The 21,046-nt window shown below is 42.9% G+C and overlaps 1 protein-coding gene across 1 annotated transcript in view; it reads left to right on the top strand.

Moving 5' to 3' along the window:
- Nucleotides 1–21,046, top strand: part of mertka (c-mer proto-oncogene tyrosine kinase a) — a 177,379-nt gene that overhangs the window by 53,783 nt on the left and 102,550 nt on the right. Inside the window, exons 3-4 of the mRNA XM_073055966.1 lie at nt 1,523–1,623; nt 9,933–10,106. Coding sequence (XP_072912067.1) covers nt 1,523–1,623; nt 9,933–10,106 — 275 coding nt within the window. The remainder of the gene's footprint in view (nt 1–1,522; nt 1,624–9,932; nt 10,107–21,046) is intronic.

Genomic DNA, 21,046 nt, shown 5'->3' with positions numbered 1-21,046 from the left:
TAGTTCCATCCAGGCTTGACAAGAAGCTCGGAGACCTCAGCCTTGACCCTGCCTTGTGCAGCTGGATCCTGGACTTCCCGTCCGATCGCCGGCAGGTTGTAAGAGTGGGCTCCCTCGCCTCCAACCCTCTGACTCTCAATACAGGAGCCATTCAGGGCTGCATACTGAGTCCCCTCCTTTAGTCCCTGTATACTCATTACTGTATCGCCATCCATGGCTCCAATCTGCTAATTAAATTTACTGACGACACTACATTGATTGACCTTATCTCAAACAATAATGAGGTGGCCTACAGGGAAGAAGTTATCTCTCTGACACAGTGGTGTCAAGAAAACAGCCTCTCCCTGAATGTAGCAAAAACTAAAGAGCTGGTTGTGGATTACAGGAAGAATGGAGATGGGCTAACCCCTATTGACATCAATGGATGGGGGGCTGAGAGGGTGAACAGCTTCAAGTTCCTCGGCATCCACATCACCGAGGACCTCACATGGTCTGTACACACCAGCTGTGTCCAGGTCCCACGATTCAGGACATTTACAAAGATAGGTGTGTAGAAAGGGCCCATAGGATCATTGGGGACCCAAGACATCCCAACCACAATCTATTCCAGCCGCTACCATTTGTGAAGCAGTACTGTAGCATAAAAGCCAGGACCAACAGGATCCGGGACAGCTTCTTCCACAAGGCCATCAGACTGATGAAACTATGCTGATTTGAGTAATTCTATATTAAATGTCTGTTCTATTTATTATAAATTATTATGATTGCACATGGCACACTTAGATAAAGACGTAACGTAAAGAGATTTTTACTCATGTATGTGAAGGATATAAGGAATAAAGTCAGTTCAATTCAATGAAATGTTTCAATTCTGCTTCTGAAAAAATTATGATAGTCTTGTCATGTGATTTCTCCCCCCCCCCCCCCCCCCCAAGGCCAACAGTAGAATTTCTTGATCCTTCGAGGCCAGGTGGAGGCAGATTTAAACCCTCAGTCTGGCTTTGCAGGAAAGGTATGGAGGTTGGATTTGACGATTGGTGAAAAGTTAGACTGGAAAGTTAAAGACAAAGTGTGTTATGGAGAAAGCTTCTTTATATTTGTAAATTTTTGTTTGTGTATGTTTATTTTTCATTTGTCTACTTGGTAAATGTATTTCTTTTTCTTCGCAACTTTTGGACAGCTTTTGCACTTTTTCTTCCTGGCACTAAATAAAACCCCTTTGCACTAACGTGCTGTTGCGGCTTACAAAGATTTTTTTTTCAAACATAGCAGCAGTAAAATATAGACTTTGAAAAACACTGCTCAAAGCAAATACTCATCAATTGGCTCAAGCATAGAAGTGGCTTAGCATAAACCTCTTGAATGTTTTGAGTGAATTGGGGTTTGTATATTTGTAAAAAGATTTTCCTTGACATTCTCCAAAGCAAAATGTTTCTTTTAGTGGGTGAGGTTGCAATAGGAATCTTTTGTTTTATTTTAATTGATCTTGCATGTTGGGAGTCACCTCTTCTTGTTTTCACAGAATTGAAAATGTAGTCCGCTCTGATGCTGGTGCCTATTACTGTTCGATACAAGTAGGTGATGAGCTGTTTGAGTCGGAGAAGAAAATCCTCGAAATAGAAGGTATGTGTTTTGCTGCACCGCCACAGCTTTGGTACCGGGATGCAAAGTATTCTGTAGCTTTCAGTGTTTAAAAAAAATAAAAGAATGGGGGCTGGAAGTTTTTCAGCAAACACAAACCTGTTAAATTGGTACTGTGTCTCTTGGAAGGTGGGTTGGAGACACCACTGTTGTTGGGTGAATTGTACAGGAGGGAGATTGAAAATCTGTCTGAAAAGTACCCCAGCAACAACCTCTAACTCAACGTCAGCAAAACCAAAGAGCAGATTATTGACTGCAGGGGGAGGAAACCGGAGATTATGAGCCAGTCCTCATCAGGGGATCAGAATTGGACAGGGTCAGCAACTTTAAATTCCTCGGCATCGTCATTTCTTAGGATCTTTCCTGGGCCCAGCATATAAGTGCCATTACAAAGAAAGCAGGGAGCATCTCTACGCTCTTAGAAGTTTGCAAAGATTCGGTATGCCATTCCACAAACTTCTATAGAAGCACAGTGTAGAGCGTGCTGACCGGTTGTTTCATGACCTGGTATGGAAATAGCAATGTCCTTGTACAGAAAAGCCTACAAGAAGTAATGCATGCAGCCCAGTCCATCATGGTAAAGCCCTCCCCACCACTGAGCACATCTAAACGGAATGCATCCACCATCCAGGCTATACTCTCTTCTCACTGCTGCCATCACGAAGGAGATACAGGAGCCTCAGGTCCCACACCACCAGATTCAAGGACAATTATTACCATTAAACCATCAGATTCGAGAACCAGGAGGGATACTTCACTCGCCCCAACGTTAAACTAATTCGACACAATATGGTCTCACTTTTAAGGACCCTACAACTCATGTTCTTGATGTCTGTCTGTTCCAAGAACTCCTTCCCTCTCTTCCAAAGGCTTTGTATGTGAAGGTCTGTTATTTGTTGAATCTTGCCTGATATGTGCCAGTTTATTCTTTGAAGTCAGAACAAGATGTTTTGAACAGCCCTGAATGTTTGCTCTGTCTTTATTGCCAATGCCTGAACCCAGGAGCCACCTTCACCATAACCTATATCAGGATGGGGGGTGGGGTATCTGGACTCCTATACGCTATATAGCAATGATCAATTTGAGTTCACAGCTATAAACATTCTGCTGGAGGAACAAGATAATGAGATGTATCAGGCAGCATTTGTGTGTGTGGGGGTGGGTTTGCGGAATGGACAATTGACATTTCTGCTCCAGACTGTTTCATTTATGTGAAACTTGGGACCCTTCTCCCCAGTCTCCTTGTTATGCTCTGGATCCAAAAAGGCCAAAGCACTGGATTCCAGGGATGAAGTGAGAATCGTAGCCATTGATAACCTGGCATTAAAGAGCTCTGGTACAGTTGATTGAGAATTGGACTAAGGGTAAATCAATTTATCGTTTTCATTCTCACCATGGTTCAGCTTAAAAGAAAGGCATTGATGTGCGTGCCACCCGCACAGCTCGTGTGCGGTTTGAGTTAGCGCAATGGAAAAGCAACAACAGAAGGCAGAGTGAAGTGTGACAGAGTGGACTGCAAGGTGCAAGCTCATAACAAGCTGGATTATGAGGTCAAAAGTCCATCTTATTGAATAAGAAGTCCAGTTGGTAGTCTTATAACAGTGGATTAGAGGCTGTCCTTGATCCTGGTGGTATGTGCTCTCATGCTTTTCTGCTTGATTTAGTTGAGGGGGGGTGGGGAAGGTTTGGAGGAAGGGAAAGAAGAGCCATATATTATTGAGGCGGCCAGTTACACAACCAAGCGGCCGCCTGCACTTCCTGTCCACTCAAATGACGAAAACAGCTTGAAGAGTATACGACTGAGCAGAAGGAGATGTTCTTTGTTGAGGAGGAGGAAGGGGAAAGCTGGAGGAACTAATTTGTTGAAACATTGAGTCACTGCCATTGAAGCACAGTGCATATAAGAAGTATTCACCCCCCACCCTCCAGCCTTTGGAAGTTTTCATGTTTTATTGTTTTACAACATTGAATCACAGTGGATTTTGCTTTTTTGACACTGATCAGCAGAAAAAGACTTCTTTGTGACAAAGTGAAAACAAATCTCTACAAAGTTAACTAATTACATATATAGAACACAAAATAATTGATTGCACAAGTATTCACCCTCTTCGAGCAGATGCACCGGTGCATCAATTTCAGCCTTGAGTCTGTGTGGATAGGTCTCTATCAGCTTTGCACACCTGGAAACTGCAATTTTTCTCTATTCTTCTTTACAAAACTGTTCAAGTTCTGTCAGATTGCATGAGGATTGTGAATGAACAGCCCTTTCAAGTCCAGCCATAAATTCTCAATTGGACTGAGGTCTGGATTTTGACTTGGCCACTCCAGGACATTAACTTTGTTGTTTTTAAGCCATTCCTGTGCAGCTTTGGCTTTATGCTTGAGGTCATTCTGTTGCTGGAAAACAAATCTTCTAGCAAGTTGCAGTTCTCTTGCAGACCGCATCAGGTTTACCTCCAGGATTTCCCTGTATTTTGCTGCATTCATTTTACCCTCTACCTTCACAAGTCTTCCAGGTCCTGCTGCAGTGAAGCATCCCCACAGCATGATGCAGCTACCACCATGCTTCACGGTTGGGATGGTGTGTTTTTGATGATGTGCATAAGCCAAGCATAGCATTTACTCTGATGGACAAAAAGCTCAATTTTAGTGTCATCAGACCATAGAATCTTCTTCCAGCTGACTTCAGATTATCCCATGTGCCTTCTGGGAAACTCTAGCCAGTTTTGTGTGAGTATTTTTCAGCTGTGTCTTTCTCTTTGCCATTCTCCCATAAAGCTGCATCTGGTGAAGCACCCGGGGAACAGTTGTTGTATGTGCAGTCATTCCCATGTCAGCCACTGAAGCTTGGAACTCCTCCAGAGTTTCTTGATGACCTCCCTTATTAGTCCCTTCTTGTCCGGTCACTCAGTTTTTGAGGACAGCCTGCTCTAGACAGATTTACAGCTGTGCCATATTCTTTCCATTTCTTGATGATTGACTTTACTGTACGCCAAGGGATATCCAATGAACCTTTTTACAGAGTTGTTTGGAGTGTTCCTTTGTCTTCATGGTGTAGTTTTTGTCAGGATGCTGACTCACCAGCAGTTGGACCTTTGAGATACAGGTGTATTTTCATCACAATCAATTGAAACACCTTGATTGAGTCCAGTGATCTCAATTTAACTAATTATGTGACTTCTAAAAACAATTGTCTGCACCAGTGATCATTTGTGTGTCACATTAAAGTGGGTTAATACTTATGCAATCAATTATTTTGTGTGTTTTATATTTGTAATTAATTTAGATCACTTTACAGAGATTTGTTTTCACTTTGACGTGAAAGAGTCTTTTTCTATTGATCAGTGTCAAAAAAAAGCCAAATTAAATCCACTGCGATTCAATGTTGTAAAATAAAACACGAAAACTTCCGGGGAGGGGGGGGGGTGTGGGTGAATACTTTTTATAGGCATTATATTTGTTTCACTTCTTCCTGTCATGAGTTTTGTTATTCAAGCAGAGTTCAGCACCCTGAATTGGCAAAGGCAGAGTAGTAAAACAGTGAGGCTGGCAGAGATTAGGGGGTCATTCACAATCAAAGGATCCTGGAGCCTAGAGTGAGCCTATCAGGTCGGTACTGACTCTTTGAAAGAATGGTCTAATTTGTGTCATCCCTTTCCATTGAGTTTACTTTATTCATTTTTTAATTGCTTTTGGATAGCCATATTAAAATTATAAATGATATTAAACGTGAGCTTCTGCAGATGCTGGAAATCCAGAATAAGACACAGAAAGTGCTGGAGGAACTGACAGGCCAGACAGTGTCTATGGAGAGGAAAGAAACAGTGACTGTTTCAGGCCAAGGGTCTACAACATTCCCCACTGATCTCCCCTCTGGCACTTCTTCCTACAACTGGGACAAGGACTGTACCTGCCCATTCACCTCCTCCCTCACCAGCTCTCAGGGCTGCACTTGTTCTCCTTCCAGTGAAGACCAGAACTTGGTTTGGCATTTGAAGTCGACCACAACTATGAACCCTTACACAAGTTTGAGTGTTTGCCTTTAGATTGGATGAGATGATATTTAAAAGGGTGATGAGCAAAAACTACTCATTGTCTCCCTCAGGGTAGAGCTATCTGAATGTCTTGGCATTGCCTTTGTCTCCATGATTTCACCTTGACTTCATGTAAGGTGCAGCGCTAGATTCTTAGCGCACTGTGGATTTGTACTTTGTGATGAGTGCAACTGAGCCTCTGCAAGACTTGAGGGCAGATTACAAAAGAGAGATAGCAGCAACGTTTAATTTTCAGTCCAAAGACTTGATGAAAAGATCTAAAAGATAATCCTGCCTGTTCTTAATGAGAACATTCTGCTCTTTGCGCACACATTAGCTCTTAAGGAGCGAAACTATATTAGGTAAGTCTTACAGTTTTTAACTCCAGAAACCACCGTCAAAGAAATTAGCTGCTATCAAACTCTGTCACAGTTGTCTTTTGCAAGTTGCTGAGGCATCTGACATCATTCCAGATTGCAACTAATTTCTCCAAATTTCCTGCTCCAGTCATGTATTTGAAGTCTGATGCCTGGAAACTAGGCGGAAAGAAGGTTTCCAACATTCTGCTACACAAGCATGGTGTTGGTTTTCCAGTCAAGTCTGTTGCTGAGGTGAACACCCAATATTTGTGCTCCTCCACCACCGCAACCTCTACTACTTTAAGAGGCAAGTAGACAGGCACATGAACATAGAGGGATATGAACCGTGTGCAGGCAGGTGGGTTTAGTTCACACAAACTGCTGAAGGAATCTAGCAGGTCATCCACAGAGAGGCATAAACAGTCAGTACTTCGGGCCTAGATCCTTCGTCAGGATTGGAAAGGAACGGGGAAAGAAGCTAGAACCTGCAGAATCTCTGTGTTCAGATTAAGTTTAATGGGACACCATGGTCTCATTATGGGCAGAAGATCCTGCTCCTGGGCTGTATGTGGCAATGGTCATCAAGGTTCTTCTCAGCTGCTGCATCCCCATTGCTGAGGAGCTACTCCCTAAATCACCGTGGTTTCTGCCCACCAAGAGGTACAATGCGTATTATTTCCACTACATGACAAACTTCAAGAAAACTGCAGGTCTTTTTCAATCCCGCCTACCGGAGTCAGGAGGGGCTGTGGGAAATCTCTGCAGTAGTTAGTCATCATCCTATGGTGACTCGACAACAGTTTATGGGCTAGGAATTCAACCAAAGGATTTACATCAGGGACCATGTCTCATGTAGACCAGTGTCAGACAAAACTGCAGACACGAGAAAATCTGCAAACGCTGGAAATCCAAGCAACACACACAAAATGGTGAAGGAACTCAGCAGGCCAGGCAGCATCTATGGAAATTGAATTGACTTTATTACTTACATCCTTCACATACTGTACATGAGTAGAAATCTTCATGTTGCGTCTGTCTAAGTGTGCAGTATGCAATTTATTTAAATTTGTAACGATTAGTATGTACAATATAACATAGAAAGACAATTGTACCAATGTGAATCTATCAGTCTGATGGGCCGGTGGAAGAAGCTGTCCCGGATTGGTTCCAGCTGCGGTACCGTTTTCCAGATGGTAGTAGCTGGAACAGTTTGTGGTTGGGGTGATTCGGGACCCCAGTGATCCTTTGGGCCCTTTTTACACACCTGTCTTTGTAAATGTCCTGAATAATGAGAAGTTCACAACTACAGATGTGCTAGACTGTCTGCACCACTCTCCGCAGGCAGCGATGCAGCCAGTCAGGATGCTCTCAATTGTGCCCCTGTAGAAAGTACAGATGACGTTTCAGGTCGAAACCCTTCAGCAGGACTTGAGAAAAAAAAAGATGAGGAGCCAGAGCTGGAATGTTATTGGAGGGGAGTAAGAAACACAAGATGATAGGTGAATCTGGGATGGGGGAGGGCTGAAGTAAAGAGCTGGGAAGTTGATTGGCAAAAGAAGTACAGGGCTGGAGAAGGGTGAATCTTAATAGCAGAGGACAGAAGGCCATGAATGGAAGAAAAAAAATGGGGGGAGGAGCACCAGAGGGAGGTGATGGGCAGGTAAGGAGATAAGGTGGGAGAGGGAAAATGGGATGGGAATGGTGAAGGAGAGGGCTGGGGGGGGGGTGGGGTTGGGGGACCATTACCAGAAGGTCAAGAACTCAATGTTCATGCCATCAGGTTGGAGGCTACCCAGACGGAGTATAAGGTGTTGCTCCTGAGTGTGGCCTCTTTGTGACAGTAGAGTAGGTTATGGATGGACATGTTGGAGTGGGAATAGGATGTGGAATTAAAATGGGTGGCCACTGGGAGATCCCAGTTTTCTGGATGGCGAGCATAGGTGCTCGGCAAAGGGTTCTTCCACTCTGTGTCAGGTCTCACCGATTATACATGAGGCCACACCGGGAGCACTGGACACAGTAGATGACCCCAACAGACTCACAGGTGAAGTGTCACCTCACCTGGAAGGACTGTTTGGGGCTCTGAATAGTAGTGAGGGAGGAGGTGTAGCCAAAAGTACATTGTGATCCTTTGTTCAGTCTTTCTCACTGCAGTACTGCATCTCGCTTCAAGCTTTCAGTGTGAGTGCCGAGAAACTAAAATGGGCTGTTTGTGTCACAATCTATCTGGTTATGGCCTTGCACCTTATTGTCTGGGCTGACTGCACTTCCTCTGTGACCGTCGTGCTTTACTATGCATTCTGTTGTTGCTTTTCCCTTATACAGCCTCACTGTACTGATGGGATGAAATTATCTTTACGGAGTGCATTCAAAACAGCGCTTCACTGTACCTCTGTGCCTGTGAGAATAATGGACCAATTTAGTGGTAAATAGTTCAAACTTCAACTTAAGAGCCGAAGTCATGAAACTTCCTAACTTAGCTACATTTATGCCTATGATGGTTGTTGTGCATGCTTAGGAAATGAACTTCAAACCAGTGCTGATCTTTTTCCTGAAGCATGAGAGGAAATGCCCTGCCCTCCCCGTGCTTTAACCACACTGCACAGCACAATCATCTGGCAAAACATGGAACAGTTGGACAATTTCTCACCTAGCAAGAGCTCCCTCAGAACAGTGGTTGATGTTGATGATGAAATTCATTCCCACCTTCAATACATTTATATTTATTTATTTATTGAGCGAAAATGTGGATTAGCACCCCCCCCCCCCCCCCCCCCCCCGGCCCTTCGAGCTGTGCCGCCCAGCGATCTCCTGATTTAATCTTAGCTGAAGCACAGGATAATTTCCCATAACAAAATAACCTACTAATAGGTATGTCTTCGGACTGTGGGAGGAAACCAGAGCACCTGGAGGAAACCCATGTGGTTACAGGAGAATGTACAATTACCTGTCAGGTCACGGCGGGACTCTGCAACATGTCTCTTGTCCATTTGAGGAATAGTTTGTTTGAAGGTATGTTCCAGCCCGGAACGTCGACTGTGCTTTGTTCCATAGATGCTGCCTGGCCTGCTGAGTTCCTCCAGCATTTTATGTGTGTTGCTTGGACTTCCAGCATCTGCAGGTTTTCTCTTGTTTGTGATAAATGGACTGGATTTTTTTTCACATCATTATCTATAAACTTGAGAGACAGTAGTGTGTGAAAATCCCAGGAGATCAGATACTCAAATCTGTCTGGCAACAACAATCATTCGATAGTCAATGTCACTTAGGTTACATTTCTTCCCTGTTCTGGGCTGAACAAGAAATGAACCTCCTGACCATGTCTGAATGCTTTTATGCATTCAAACAAACCTTAGATTTAGCACAGAACCTCTGATCTGCTCAGCAGCACAGATCCATGTCATTCTCTCTATGCTTCTGGGACATGGGCTGTCTACCTGGAGTGAAAAAAGTTTACCAACAATGTTGTCTCTGCAAGTTGTTCCAAATTTGGTCGGATTAAGTGGCCCCATATTGGTGTTTACTTCCAGCCAACATCCCCTGCACTGATGCTCCCGTCATTCCTTGCCTCGATTCACATACCTGACCCAGACTCTCAAAATAGCCACTCTTTCTTTCATAGAAAAAGAGTGCCAGGAAGAGAAAAGGGAAAAAAAAGTCAAGGATGTTCTCAAAACCTTAGAAAACAAAATTGTGAATTCATAGGTGTACTTGGTATGTTATTGAAATACCAGACTCTCTGTATCAGACACCCACAGAAAGCCAGTGGTAAGTGGCACGAGTATCTCAAGGAAAATGGTTGCAGACTGGGGATCTCTTTAGACTTTTGACTCCATGAAGTAGAGTATGTGTATTTGAGTACAATTTTTTAAAAAAAATGATCCTTTTATACTTCCAGGTTTGCCAAGTTTTATTCAACAGCCAGAGTCGAAGAATGTGTCAAGAAATGCCAGCTTTAATCTCACCTGTGAAGCTGTTGGCCCCCCTTATCCTGTGGATATCCACTGGTTACATGATGGCGTTCTGATAAAGAGAATTGCAAACACCACTCTTTCTGTTCTGAATGTAGCCGGTAAGTTGATGATGGGAGTCTATTCTAATGTATTAAATTACATACTTGGTATTCAGAGTTCTCTGAAACAATGTGAACAAATGGGAAAATTGTTTTACTTGATAATAGATAGCTCTTTTTGTGTCATTTAAAACCTGATTCATTGTCTTTGATTTGAACCAACAGCTCAAGGGAAATAGCGATATACTGTAATAATCCTTGTGGAAGCTGCTATTTGACCCACTGCTACACTGTGGCAGCCATAAAGTAGTTATCCAAACTAATCCCTTTCTGTGTCACTGCATTTAAAGTGCTCATTTGGATACTTTCTGTGTTCACCACCTCTATGGCTCATATCCAAGTTAATTTGATTCCCTCAACGGTTTTCAATATCTTCCTTACCAATGACATTAGATTAGTTGGTTTGTAATATCCAGGTTTATTTCTTCACATCTCCTTGAATAGAGGCAAAACATTTGCTGTGGCTAATAAAAATTAAAACCCATTCCATGCCATGGATATCTTTCCCTCTTGGGGATGGATTTTATCATGGGCTGGGGATTTATCCATTTAAAATCATGAGAAGTCTGATCTTTTCTTCTTTTTGAAGTAAGTTGTTCCAAAATTGCATTTTGTCAGTCCCTGAAATCTTCAGCTACAATCTCCTCCATAATGAATACCACCAGGTGGTATTTATTTAAAACTTTTGATCCAGAATAAAGTGGTCGTTTGGTCATTAATTATTCTTTCCTTGATTAATTACCCTTGTACCCTTAAAATGCTTTGGATTTTTCATATCCTTGCCTGTCCTTGATTTGTTCTCTGAGGTTTTAAGTCCCCCCCCAGCCCCACATCTTGTGGTGGCCACTCTTATTTTTGGTTCTTTGTATCTGCTTTATCATGTGTTGCTCTGCCCGCTAGGGCGAGTTCGTTTTCCTTCTGCATTGGGCTGCTGTTCAGTACCGTCGGCATTCTGTGTTCCATTCCTTTTCCATACTAAATGAAACCCTCCCAACAACAGCATGTAACCATATTTGGCTTTAAATTTTCCCAACGGCATCTGCAACCTGCTCATGGATTTGAAAGATGCCGAGGGATATGGGTCAAGTGCAGGTAAATGGGACTTGGACAGGCAGTGTGGCTGCGGTGGGTTTCTGCGGCCTAATTCCATTCTGTATAACTCTATGACAATAACTAAACTCCTCCGTTCTCCCTCCCCCAGTAAGGATATTGGACTCACTCTGGTCCAGGTGCCATCTTTCTGGTTTGTAGAGTCCCCACTTTCCCCAGAAGCTGTCTCAGTCATCCAGAAATCTAAAGGTGTCCCTCATGCACTACCTCTGCAGCCATCCTCGTGTTCTCGTTAGCATATGCCTACAGGTGAAGTCACTGACTGTTCTTTGCGTGCAAATGTTTGTGCCACTGTGGAGGTGAGGCTGGTAGGAGGGGTGTGCGATTCAGCTAACAGAGAGATATGGTAGAAATGCCTCCTGATGTGAGTCTAGTGCAAATTGGTACATATTGCAAGGTGGATTTGTGGAGAACAGAATGGGGAATTTCAGACTGAATGATGCACAAATTGTGAACGTTATGTAAACCATGGTCTTTTCTTTCCTCATGCTTTTGGATAGGCTTATTTCACTGCTGCAATAATAGATATGTTTCAGGAAGTAGCCTTTCTGTCATGAACCTTGAATGTAACCTTACCAGTACTTGCTGACTCATTTTGTATATCAATTTAGTGGATAGCTTTAACATGTCTTCATTGGGCAACAAAGTCTTCAATTGGTGCTACAATTAACATTGGAATTGTTCGCAATCAATAGGTCAATGTTTCCATGTGAAGTTGTTTTAATCCCTAATCATTTCATAACTTGTATTGAAATCACTAGCCAAAAGTACTGTGTGCAAAATGTAGACTATATAGTACAGCTGGTCTTGGAACTTCATAACAGAGTTTAGTTTTGAAGAACTTGTCATTAACTGGCAGTGTGCTGACTCTTTGTAAACTGTTCTCTGAAGAACTGAACTAGTCATTAAATTAATTATCTTTTAAAATTCTCAAATCTATGCCTTTTAGGAATTAGTAGCAGTGTTCTGCATATTGTTTTCCCCCATTTTTGTGCTACCTCAAAGAACTTGATAAACAAGTTACCAATATATTACAAAAATTGCGACTTGGAGAACGGAGCTATTTTTGCTTTGATGCACATCCCCCTGTCAAGGTTTACTTCAGATGACTTAAAAAAATTATTCTCATTTTAGTTTCCTTGGATAATGTACAGTTTCATTGTCTTCAGTCAAGGAGTTGACAATTATTTGTGCGTGTCTATGATTCCCTTTTTAAAAAGAATAAGTTGGTAACTCTGGTGACACACTTGCTGCATTCTCTGTCCCTAAAAGAAGATACCGGACCACAAGGGCTGTAAACAAAATCCTGCACTCCAACAATTCTTTCTCCCCTGCTTGTTCAAGGAGCCTTTAACCTGTAGTCCTAAAAAAAAACAGATGGAAGTTGATTTATTTTCCTATCACTTCAGTACTGAGGGAGTGCGTATCATTGCAGAGAGAATGTATTTGATGCTGTCTGGTTTTTTGAATGGATACAAAAACTCCCCATCGCTGGGGGAGAGAGCCTGCCTGAGATACTGAAGTGCTGGTCTGTGGACTGTAGTTTTGATGGACTCTGGGACTTCCGCTGTAGCTTGCATGGCTGGGGGGTGGGGGTCAGTTCTTCTGCTGGTGCAGGTGGGGGGGGGGTCGATGCTTTTGCTGCTGCCTGTGGGAAGGGAGGGGTAGCGTCAGGGCTTCAATGTTTTAATTTATTCTCTGGGATTACTTGTTTCATGGATGTCTGTGAGGTGTACAAGTTTCAGGCTGTATACTGGATGCATACTTTGACATGAACCTTTGAATCAACTTGCTTCCAATACAGTTTTTCTAGTTAGTACAAGGCAGAATTTGGCTGTTTGTCCCGTTGGAATCATACCTGCTTCATCTTCAGAGAAAGCGTAGTGCAGATAGACAAATAAGGTATGAGGACAGCACCAAGGCAGATTGGATGACTGAATTCATGTTTTGTGTAGGAGAGGTCTGTTCAATGGTCTTAAAAGAAGCTGTCCTTGAGCGTATCAGTGTGAAATTTCAGGCTTTTCTAGCTTCTGCCCAGTGGAGAAGGGTGAAGAGAAAATGGCTGGTGTGGGGTGGGGGGGGGGGGGGTCTTTGATTATGTTAGGAAGTGTAGATGGAGTCAGAGGAGGGGAGGCTGTTTTACATGGATGGTCTTGGTCAGAGCACTTCTGATGCATCGCATGGTTCCTCCTACACAAAAATAAATTGGTAAGTGTCGTTGAGGACATGCTGAATATCCTTCAGTAACATCAGGTTGTTAGAATTATGTGTGAACTTGTTTTGCCAATGTTCGTTGGGACTGACCAATATTGTGCTGTGCTGTGATTTTGTCATATGAAGGAGAACTCTTCTTCATTTTGGTTACAGTGCATTTTTTTTTTGTGAATTTGGCGTTCAGCACTGATTCAAACTAAAACTTCTCCCACCCTTATTCTCACTTCCTCATTCTAAACACAGAAGCAGAGGCTTTCCTCAGTCTCTTCCCACGCTGACATATTAGAAGACACTATTGCCGAGGAGACACGGGATTGCGTAGAGAGAGTTTAAAGGAAGTGAGCAGGGGCAGTCAGAACATTTTGTGCACCACATTGGATGACGCATAATTAGGCACTTGGCAAGGTCCAATAAAAAGAAATTGGGTTTAACCGGAATGGCCTTTGTGTGAGTGGGCCAGTGTTAGAGTGGGGGAGTTGAGTGGGTATGCCAGGCAGGAGAGTGGAAAACTCCTCGTGCAGTATGAGGAACGCAGGGAGACGTCCAGCGTCACTGACAACTACACCTGTAAGAAGTGCATCCAGCTGCAGCTTCTAACAGACCATGTTAAGGAGTTGGAGCCGGAACAGGATGAACTACAGATCATTCAGGATGCTGAAGGCTTGATGGACAAGACATACAAGGAGATGGTTACACTCAAGATGCAGGACACACACAGCTGGGTGACTGTCAGGAGGGGGAAAGGGGATAGGCCACCTGTTATTGGTTCTTCCCCTCAACGACAGGTATATCACTTTGGATACTGTTGGGTTGGGGTGACCTTGCAGAAGAAAGCCATAGTAGCCAGATTTCTGGAACTGTGTCTGGCTCTCAGGTTCAGAAGGGAAGGAGGGGAGAAGAAGCGAGCAGTTGCGATAATGTATAGGGGAATAGAAGGGAGGGTTTGTGGATACAAAAGAAATTCCCAGATAGTATGTTGCATCATGGCTCCAAGATAAGAGATAACTCAGATCGAGTCCACAGCATTCTTAAGCGGGAGGGTGAGCTGCCAGAGGTCATGGTCTACGTTGGTACCAATGACATGGGCAGGAAGGGTGACGAGTTCCTACAAAGTGTATTTGGCAAGTTAAGTGCTAAGTTAAAGGACAGGGCCTGCAGGGATGTGCTCTCAGGATTGCTACCCATGCCACGTGCTACCAGAAATAGGAAGATTATACAGTTTAACGCATGGCTAAGGAGAAGGTGCAGGGAGAGGGCTTTGGATTTTTGGATCACTGGGCTCCCTTCCGGGGAAGGTGGGAAGTGTGCAGAAGGAAAGGGGGACTAACATCCTTGCAGGAAGGTTTGCCAGTGCTGCATGGGTGGGTAGGGTTTAAACTAGAGTTGCAGGGGTATGGGAACCAGAGTGCCAGAACAGGCAGTGGAGTGGTTATGGAGAAAGATGTTTTTAAGCCTATGTACAAAGTCAGGAATCAAAAGGTTGAGTATAGTGGAACTAATGTTCTGAGCTGTGTACATTTTAATGCAAGGAGTACTGTAGGAAAGGCATGGATCAGCACATGGGAATTATGACATAGTAGACATTAGTGAGACGTGAACCAGGGCATTACATAGGTGATTTTTAACTTTCCACATATTCACTGGGATCCACATACTATAAAAGGGCTGGGTCAGAAAGAGTTTGTCAAATGTATTCAGGAAAATTTCCTTAATCAGGACATGGAGGTCCCAACTAGAGGGAGTGTGATACTAGATCTCCTGTTGGGGAATGAGATGGGGCAGGTGACAGAACATTGTGAAGGGGAATACTTTGTGTGTCATGATCATAATGCCATTAGTTTTGAGGTAATTATGGAGAAGGATAGATCCAAGTCCTTGGGTTGAGATTCTAATTAAGCAAAAGTTCAGTTTTGATGGTATCAGAAAGAATATGGCAAGTGTGGATTGGGATAAGTTCCAAACATAGAAACCCTATAGCACAATACAGGCCCTTTGGCCCGCAATGCTGTGCCGAGCATGTACTTACTTTAGAAATTACCTAGGGTTACCCCCAGCCTTCTATTTCTCTAAGCTCCAGGTACCTAATCAAGAGTCTTTTAAATGACCCTATTGTATCCACTTCCACCACCGTCACTGGCAGCCCGTTCCAAGCACTCACCACTCTGTTTTTTTAAAAAAAAACACTTACCCCTGACATCTCCTCTGTACCTACTTCCAAGCACTATGCATCCTTAAAACTGTGTCCTCTTGTGTTAGCCATTTTAGCCCTGGGAAAAAGCCTCTGACTATCCACGTGATCAATGCCTCTCATCATCTTATACACCTCTATCAGGTCACCTTTCATCCTCTGTCGCTCCAGGGAGAAAAGGCCGAGTTTACTCAACCTATTCTCATAAGGCATGCTCCCCAATCCAGGCAATGTTCTTGTAAATCTCTTCTGCAGTCTTTCTATAGTTTCCACATCCTTCCTGTAGGGAGGCAACCAGAACTGAGCACAGTACTCCAGGTGGAGTCTGACCAGCTGTAACATTACTTCTGGGCTCTTGAACTCAATCTCACGATTGATGAACGCCAATACACCGTACGCCTTCTTAACCTCACAGTCAACCTGCACAGTGGCTTTGAGTGTCCTATGGAGTTGGACCCCAAGATCCCTCTGATCCTCCAGACTGCCGAGAGTCTTACCATCAATACTATATTCTGCCATCATATTTAACCTACCAGAATGAAACACCTCACATTTAACTGGGCTGAACTCCATCTGCCACTTCTCAGGCCAGTTTTGCATCCTATCAGTGTCCCGCTGTAAACTCTGGCAGCTCTCCACACTGTCCACAACACCCCTAACATTTGTGTCATCAGCAAATTTACTAACCCATCCCTCCACTTCCTCAACCCAGGTCATTTATAAAAATCACAAAGAGAAGGGATCCCAGAACAGATCCCTGAGGTACACCACTGGTCACTGACCTCCATGCAGAATATGACCCGTCTACAACCACTCTTTGCCTTCTGTGGGCAAGCCAGTTCTGGATCTACAAAGCAATATCCCCTTGGATCTCATGCCTCCTTACTTCTTAATAAGCCTTGCATGGGGCACCTTATCAAATGCCTTGCTGAAATCCATATACGCATACAGCTGTTTTCTGGCAAAGGTATACTTTATAAGTGGGAGGCCTTTAAAAGTGAAATTTTGAGTGTCCAAAGTTTGTATGTTCTTGTCAGAATAAAAGCCAACAAGTTTAGGGAACCTTGGTTTTCAAGAAATATTGAGGCCCTGGTTGAGAAAAAGGAGGTGCATAGCAGGTGTACGCAGAAAAGATGGAAATTGAGGTTCTTGAGTATAAGAAATGCAAGAGAACACTGGAGAAGGAAATCAGGAGGGATAAATGAAAGACAGTAGGTGGCTCTAGCAGACGAGGTGAAGGAGAATCCTAAGGATTTCTACAGAGCAAAAGCATAGCGAGGGACAAAATTGGTCCTCTGGAAGACCAGAGTGGTAATCTATGCGTGGAGACAAAAGAGATGGGGAAGCTCTTAAATTGATTTTTTTCCATTTGTATTTGCTTGGAAGACTGACACAAAGTCAACAGAAATGAGGAAATGCAGCAGTGAAGTCACGGACCCTATACAGATTACAGAGGAGGAGGTGCTTGCTGTCTTGAGCAAATTAGGGTGGATAAATCCCCAGAGCCTTACAAAGTGCTCCCTCGGAGCTGCGGGAGACGAGTGCAGAAACTGCTAGAGCTGTAGCAGAGATATTTAAAATGTCCTTAGCCACAAATGAGGTGCCCGAAGACTGGAGGATAGCTGATGTTGTTCCATTGTAAGTAAGAATAAGCCGGAAAATATAGGTCTGATTGGTGGACACGGAGGCCACGTATTCAGTTTTTCCATCAATGTGAAGATAAGGTGATGCTGTGAATAGTCCAAATGCAGGTATTAAATATTAGCAGTCAGTGTGATGGGTATTCAAATGTGAAGTCATCTTCTCTGGTCGTGGGATGTACGTATCTGTCTTATCCTTTCTGAATGGTGGAAAGTGAGAAGAGACATGGTGGGGTTGGTCCAAAGGTCAGGTGCCTTGGTTGTTTAAAGGTCACTGGCATAGTGAGGCTAATGGAATGTGAGCTTTTGTATCCAGGAGACTGGAGCACAGAGGGATTACGTTCTTTTTAGAGCTCTGCAAAATCCTGGTCAGTGAAAGAGGTACGCAAAATTAAGAGTTTCTTTTAGTAAATCATCTGTGTAGGTCATGTTCCCCAAACTCCACCTCACCTATTTTCTCCTGATTATTTTTCTCTGCTAGAGTTGAGTCAAACCCAAAAGTCAAATCAGCCTGAATAGATTAAATGAAGTTGTAAGAGCTGTGATTTACAGTTTGAACTTGTCATGTGATGGACTGAGTCCAGGGGAATAAACTAGTTCATGATTCGGCAGATCAGGCAGCATCTGTGGAGCGAAATACGGTCAATGGTTTGGGTGGAGACTCATTGATGAAAGGTCTCGACCTGAAGCATCAACTGTCTATATCGCTCAAGATCCTGCCTGACCTGTGGTATTCCTCCAATTATTTTGAGTATTGCTTCAGATTCTGCATCCTTTTTGTGCTTCATCTTGTAGTTTTATGATGGGACCTGACAATAAACATTGACTTCTCTTCAACTGTAAAACTGAATAACCAAACTGAAATAAAGAAGTAGAGACAGGTGACTTCCCTGTTACAGAAAGTCACGTTTGGGAATCCCAAGACAGATTTGGCCAACTCTGTTGCCTCCAGTACTACTTACAGGCATTTTTTTTTTCCAGAAAAATCTCTTGTACCAGGCTCGAGTTCAGGCCTCCTCATTACCAATTTTTACACTGAGTTGCCAGGTGATTTGTACTCCACTTAGAGCATGATGAGTTAAAAAAAAATCTGTGCTCAGCATAAATCTTTCAACCCACAGAAATCTCTGACATTTTGTTTGATTTCCAGCTCTGTATAACTCCACACTTAAAACATTGATGCCTTTGTTGTATATTTGTTTTCCAGTTCCTCGCTCCACCATAGCAAAGGTCATATTTTCACTTTGTAATGAGTGTGGTGAGCTGCTGATCACTGGCAGTAACTGCAACAATGAACACTATTCATGCTCTGTGCATGGCATACCTATTTAGATGTACTTAGTGTTGTTTAAATCCATCGCACTGAGTTACGATGTGAAACAAATTTGTTCCCAAGTGTGAGGCTTTCACAGTGGTATACTGTGCAAGAAATTTTCATTGGTCGATACTTTACATGTGGTAAAATTAACTGGATTCTTTAAGTCGAAGTTGAAATGAAAATTTAAAAAATTTAGATTATGAATTCAGGAAGGGAAATTGGGGTTGTTGTTTTGACAAGGCAAAGGGAACCAAAATTTGGAGTTGCATAGATTTAAGTTGAGAGGGAAAAGGTTTAAAACAAAGTTGAGAGCTAACTTCTTCATTCAGAGGGTGGTATGTATGTGGAACAAACTGCCAGCAAAAGTATTTGTGATGGTACAGTGCAGACGTTTAAACAATATTTTGAATAAGTATACAGACAGGAAAGATTCAGAGATTTGAGCAAATTGGACAAGTTTAAATGGGCATCCTGGTCAATGTAGTTGAGTTGGGCCAAAGGGCTTGCTTATGCACTGTATTGCTCAATGACGGTAGTGAAGCTGAGTGGGATTCAATACAATGCACAAAATATGCCATAGATTACAATAATCAGAATCAGGTTTATTGTCACTTGCATGTGTTGTGAAATTTGTGAAATAAGAAGATGGAAATTTCATTGACCAACCAGAAATCTGACAGTGGAGGAGAAGCAGCAGTTCCTAAAATGTTACATGTGTCTCGGTCTCCTGTACAACCTCCCTGATGGTAGTAATGAGAAGCAGACACATCCTGAGTGGTGGAGGTCCTTTAATGATGGATGTTGTCTTTTTTTTTTTGAGGCATCACCTTCTGAGGAGGTGCTCTGGTGGGGAGGTTAGTGCCTATGATGGAGCTGGCTGAGTTTCCAACCTTGTGCAGCTTTTTTGCGATTCTGTGCAGTGGCTCCTCAGCACCAGACAACGATGCAACCAGTTAGAATGCTCCCTGTGGGACTTCCGGTAAGATGGCAACTGTTTAGCTGTTCCGAACTTTTGCTCCGTCATTCTCCCTACCTTTGCACTATATGTCTCCATTCTTAAACCTTAGTTAGGTATTTTATTAGGTTTCTCTTACTTGCCTGCGAACACATCTATCTTATAATGTCTAACAAAAGTACTAAAACCGGGAAAAAGGAAACTTCTACGGCTTTGCCGGCTGACATTTTCGCTGCTTTGGAACAGCATCGACAAGATATTTTAAAGGAATTTAGAACTTCTTTCAACCAGCTGGATGTCAAATTGGATCGGATCAACGCTAGAGTGGACGAACATGCCGAACATCTATCTCGCATCGACTCAACTTCTGAAGATTTAAAACGCCGTGTCCAATATCTGGAAACCCTCTGCTCCAGCCTAGAGCAGCAGAATTGTAAACTTTTTTCCAAAATGGTGGATCTTGAAAACCGGAGCAGATGTTGTAATCTACGAATTCTTGGTTTGCCAGAGGCCACCGAACAGGGCTCTCCCGTGAAATTTTTTCCCGATTTTCTCTGCGAGATTTTTGGGAAAGAATTTCTCCCGACTCCGCCTGAGCTTGAAAGGGCACACAGGATCTACGTTCCCCATGCAACTCTGGGTTTCCGCCCACGGCTGATAATTTTGTGCTTTCATCAATACCAGGTGAAAAACCATTTGATTATGGAGGCACGCCGCAGAGGTACTTTTGCTTTTCAAAATACGGTCATTCGTTTTGTGGAGGATTTTGCCCCCCAGGTTCTGAAGATGCGTGCTGAGTTTAAAGGTGTAATGAAAGTGCTTTTTGATCGTGGTTTCAGACCCTCCCTTCGAAATCCAGCCGACCTGCGAATTACGCTTACTACTGGAGAGTATAAGTGGTTTAAATCAGTGAAGGATGCTGAGGCATTTGTTGGAAGTCTTCCGGCCATCCCGTCTCCTCAGGAACCCGGTCTGACCTTCTAAAATGGTGGATAAGTACCTCTCGTAGTAAAGCTATTTTTTTCCAGACTCAGACTGTACTTGAATAATTCAGACATTATCTATTGAAACTCAAAGGGCTGTAGACAATCTCTCCCTGGACTTGGTGCATTTTTTCTAAATAGATAATCCGAGTTTAATGTTTCCCTGCGGACGTTTAGATTATACTTGTGCAATCTATTGTATTCTTGTATAACTTTATCTATAGAGATCTACAATTGACTTTAACTTGTTTTGGAGGTTGGGAGTTTTTATTGAAGGCCTCCCTGTTGGTTGATTCATAGTTTAAGTCTTGCTTTCTTTTCTGTAAATGGTTCTCTTCGAATCTATAATTTCCCTCTTTTCTCCCTCCTTTTTTTTCTTTTAATCTTCTATAATTTTTCATGGGTAAGTTAGTTTTGGTTTTCTTTTAACTTTCTTTGTATCAAGTCTTATACTTCTGCTGAAGTTGTTCCTATTTGTTATGTTTTCTAGTGCATAAACTAGTTACCATTTGCTATAGTATTTATACGGAAC

Source organism: Hemitrygon akajei, chromosome 9, assembly GCF_048418815.1.
Source record: "Hemitrygon akajei chromosome 9, sHemAka1.3, whole genome shotgun sequence".
Lineage (NCBI taxonomy): Eukaryota > Metazoa > Chordata > Chondrichthyes > Myliobatiformes > Dasyatidae > Hemitrygon > Hemitrygon akajei.
The sequence above is the reverse complement of the archived record's forward strand: the minus strand, read 5'-3'. Positions and strand labels throughout refer to the sequence as shown.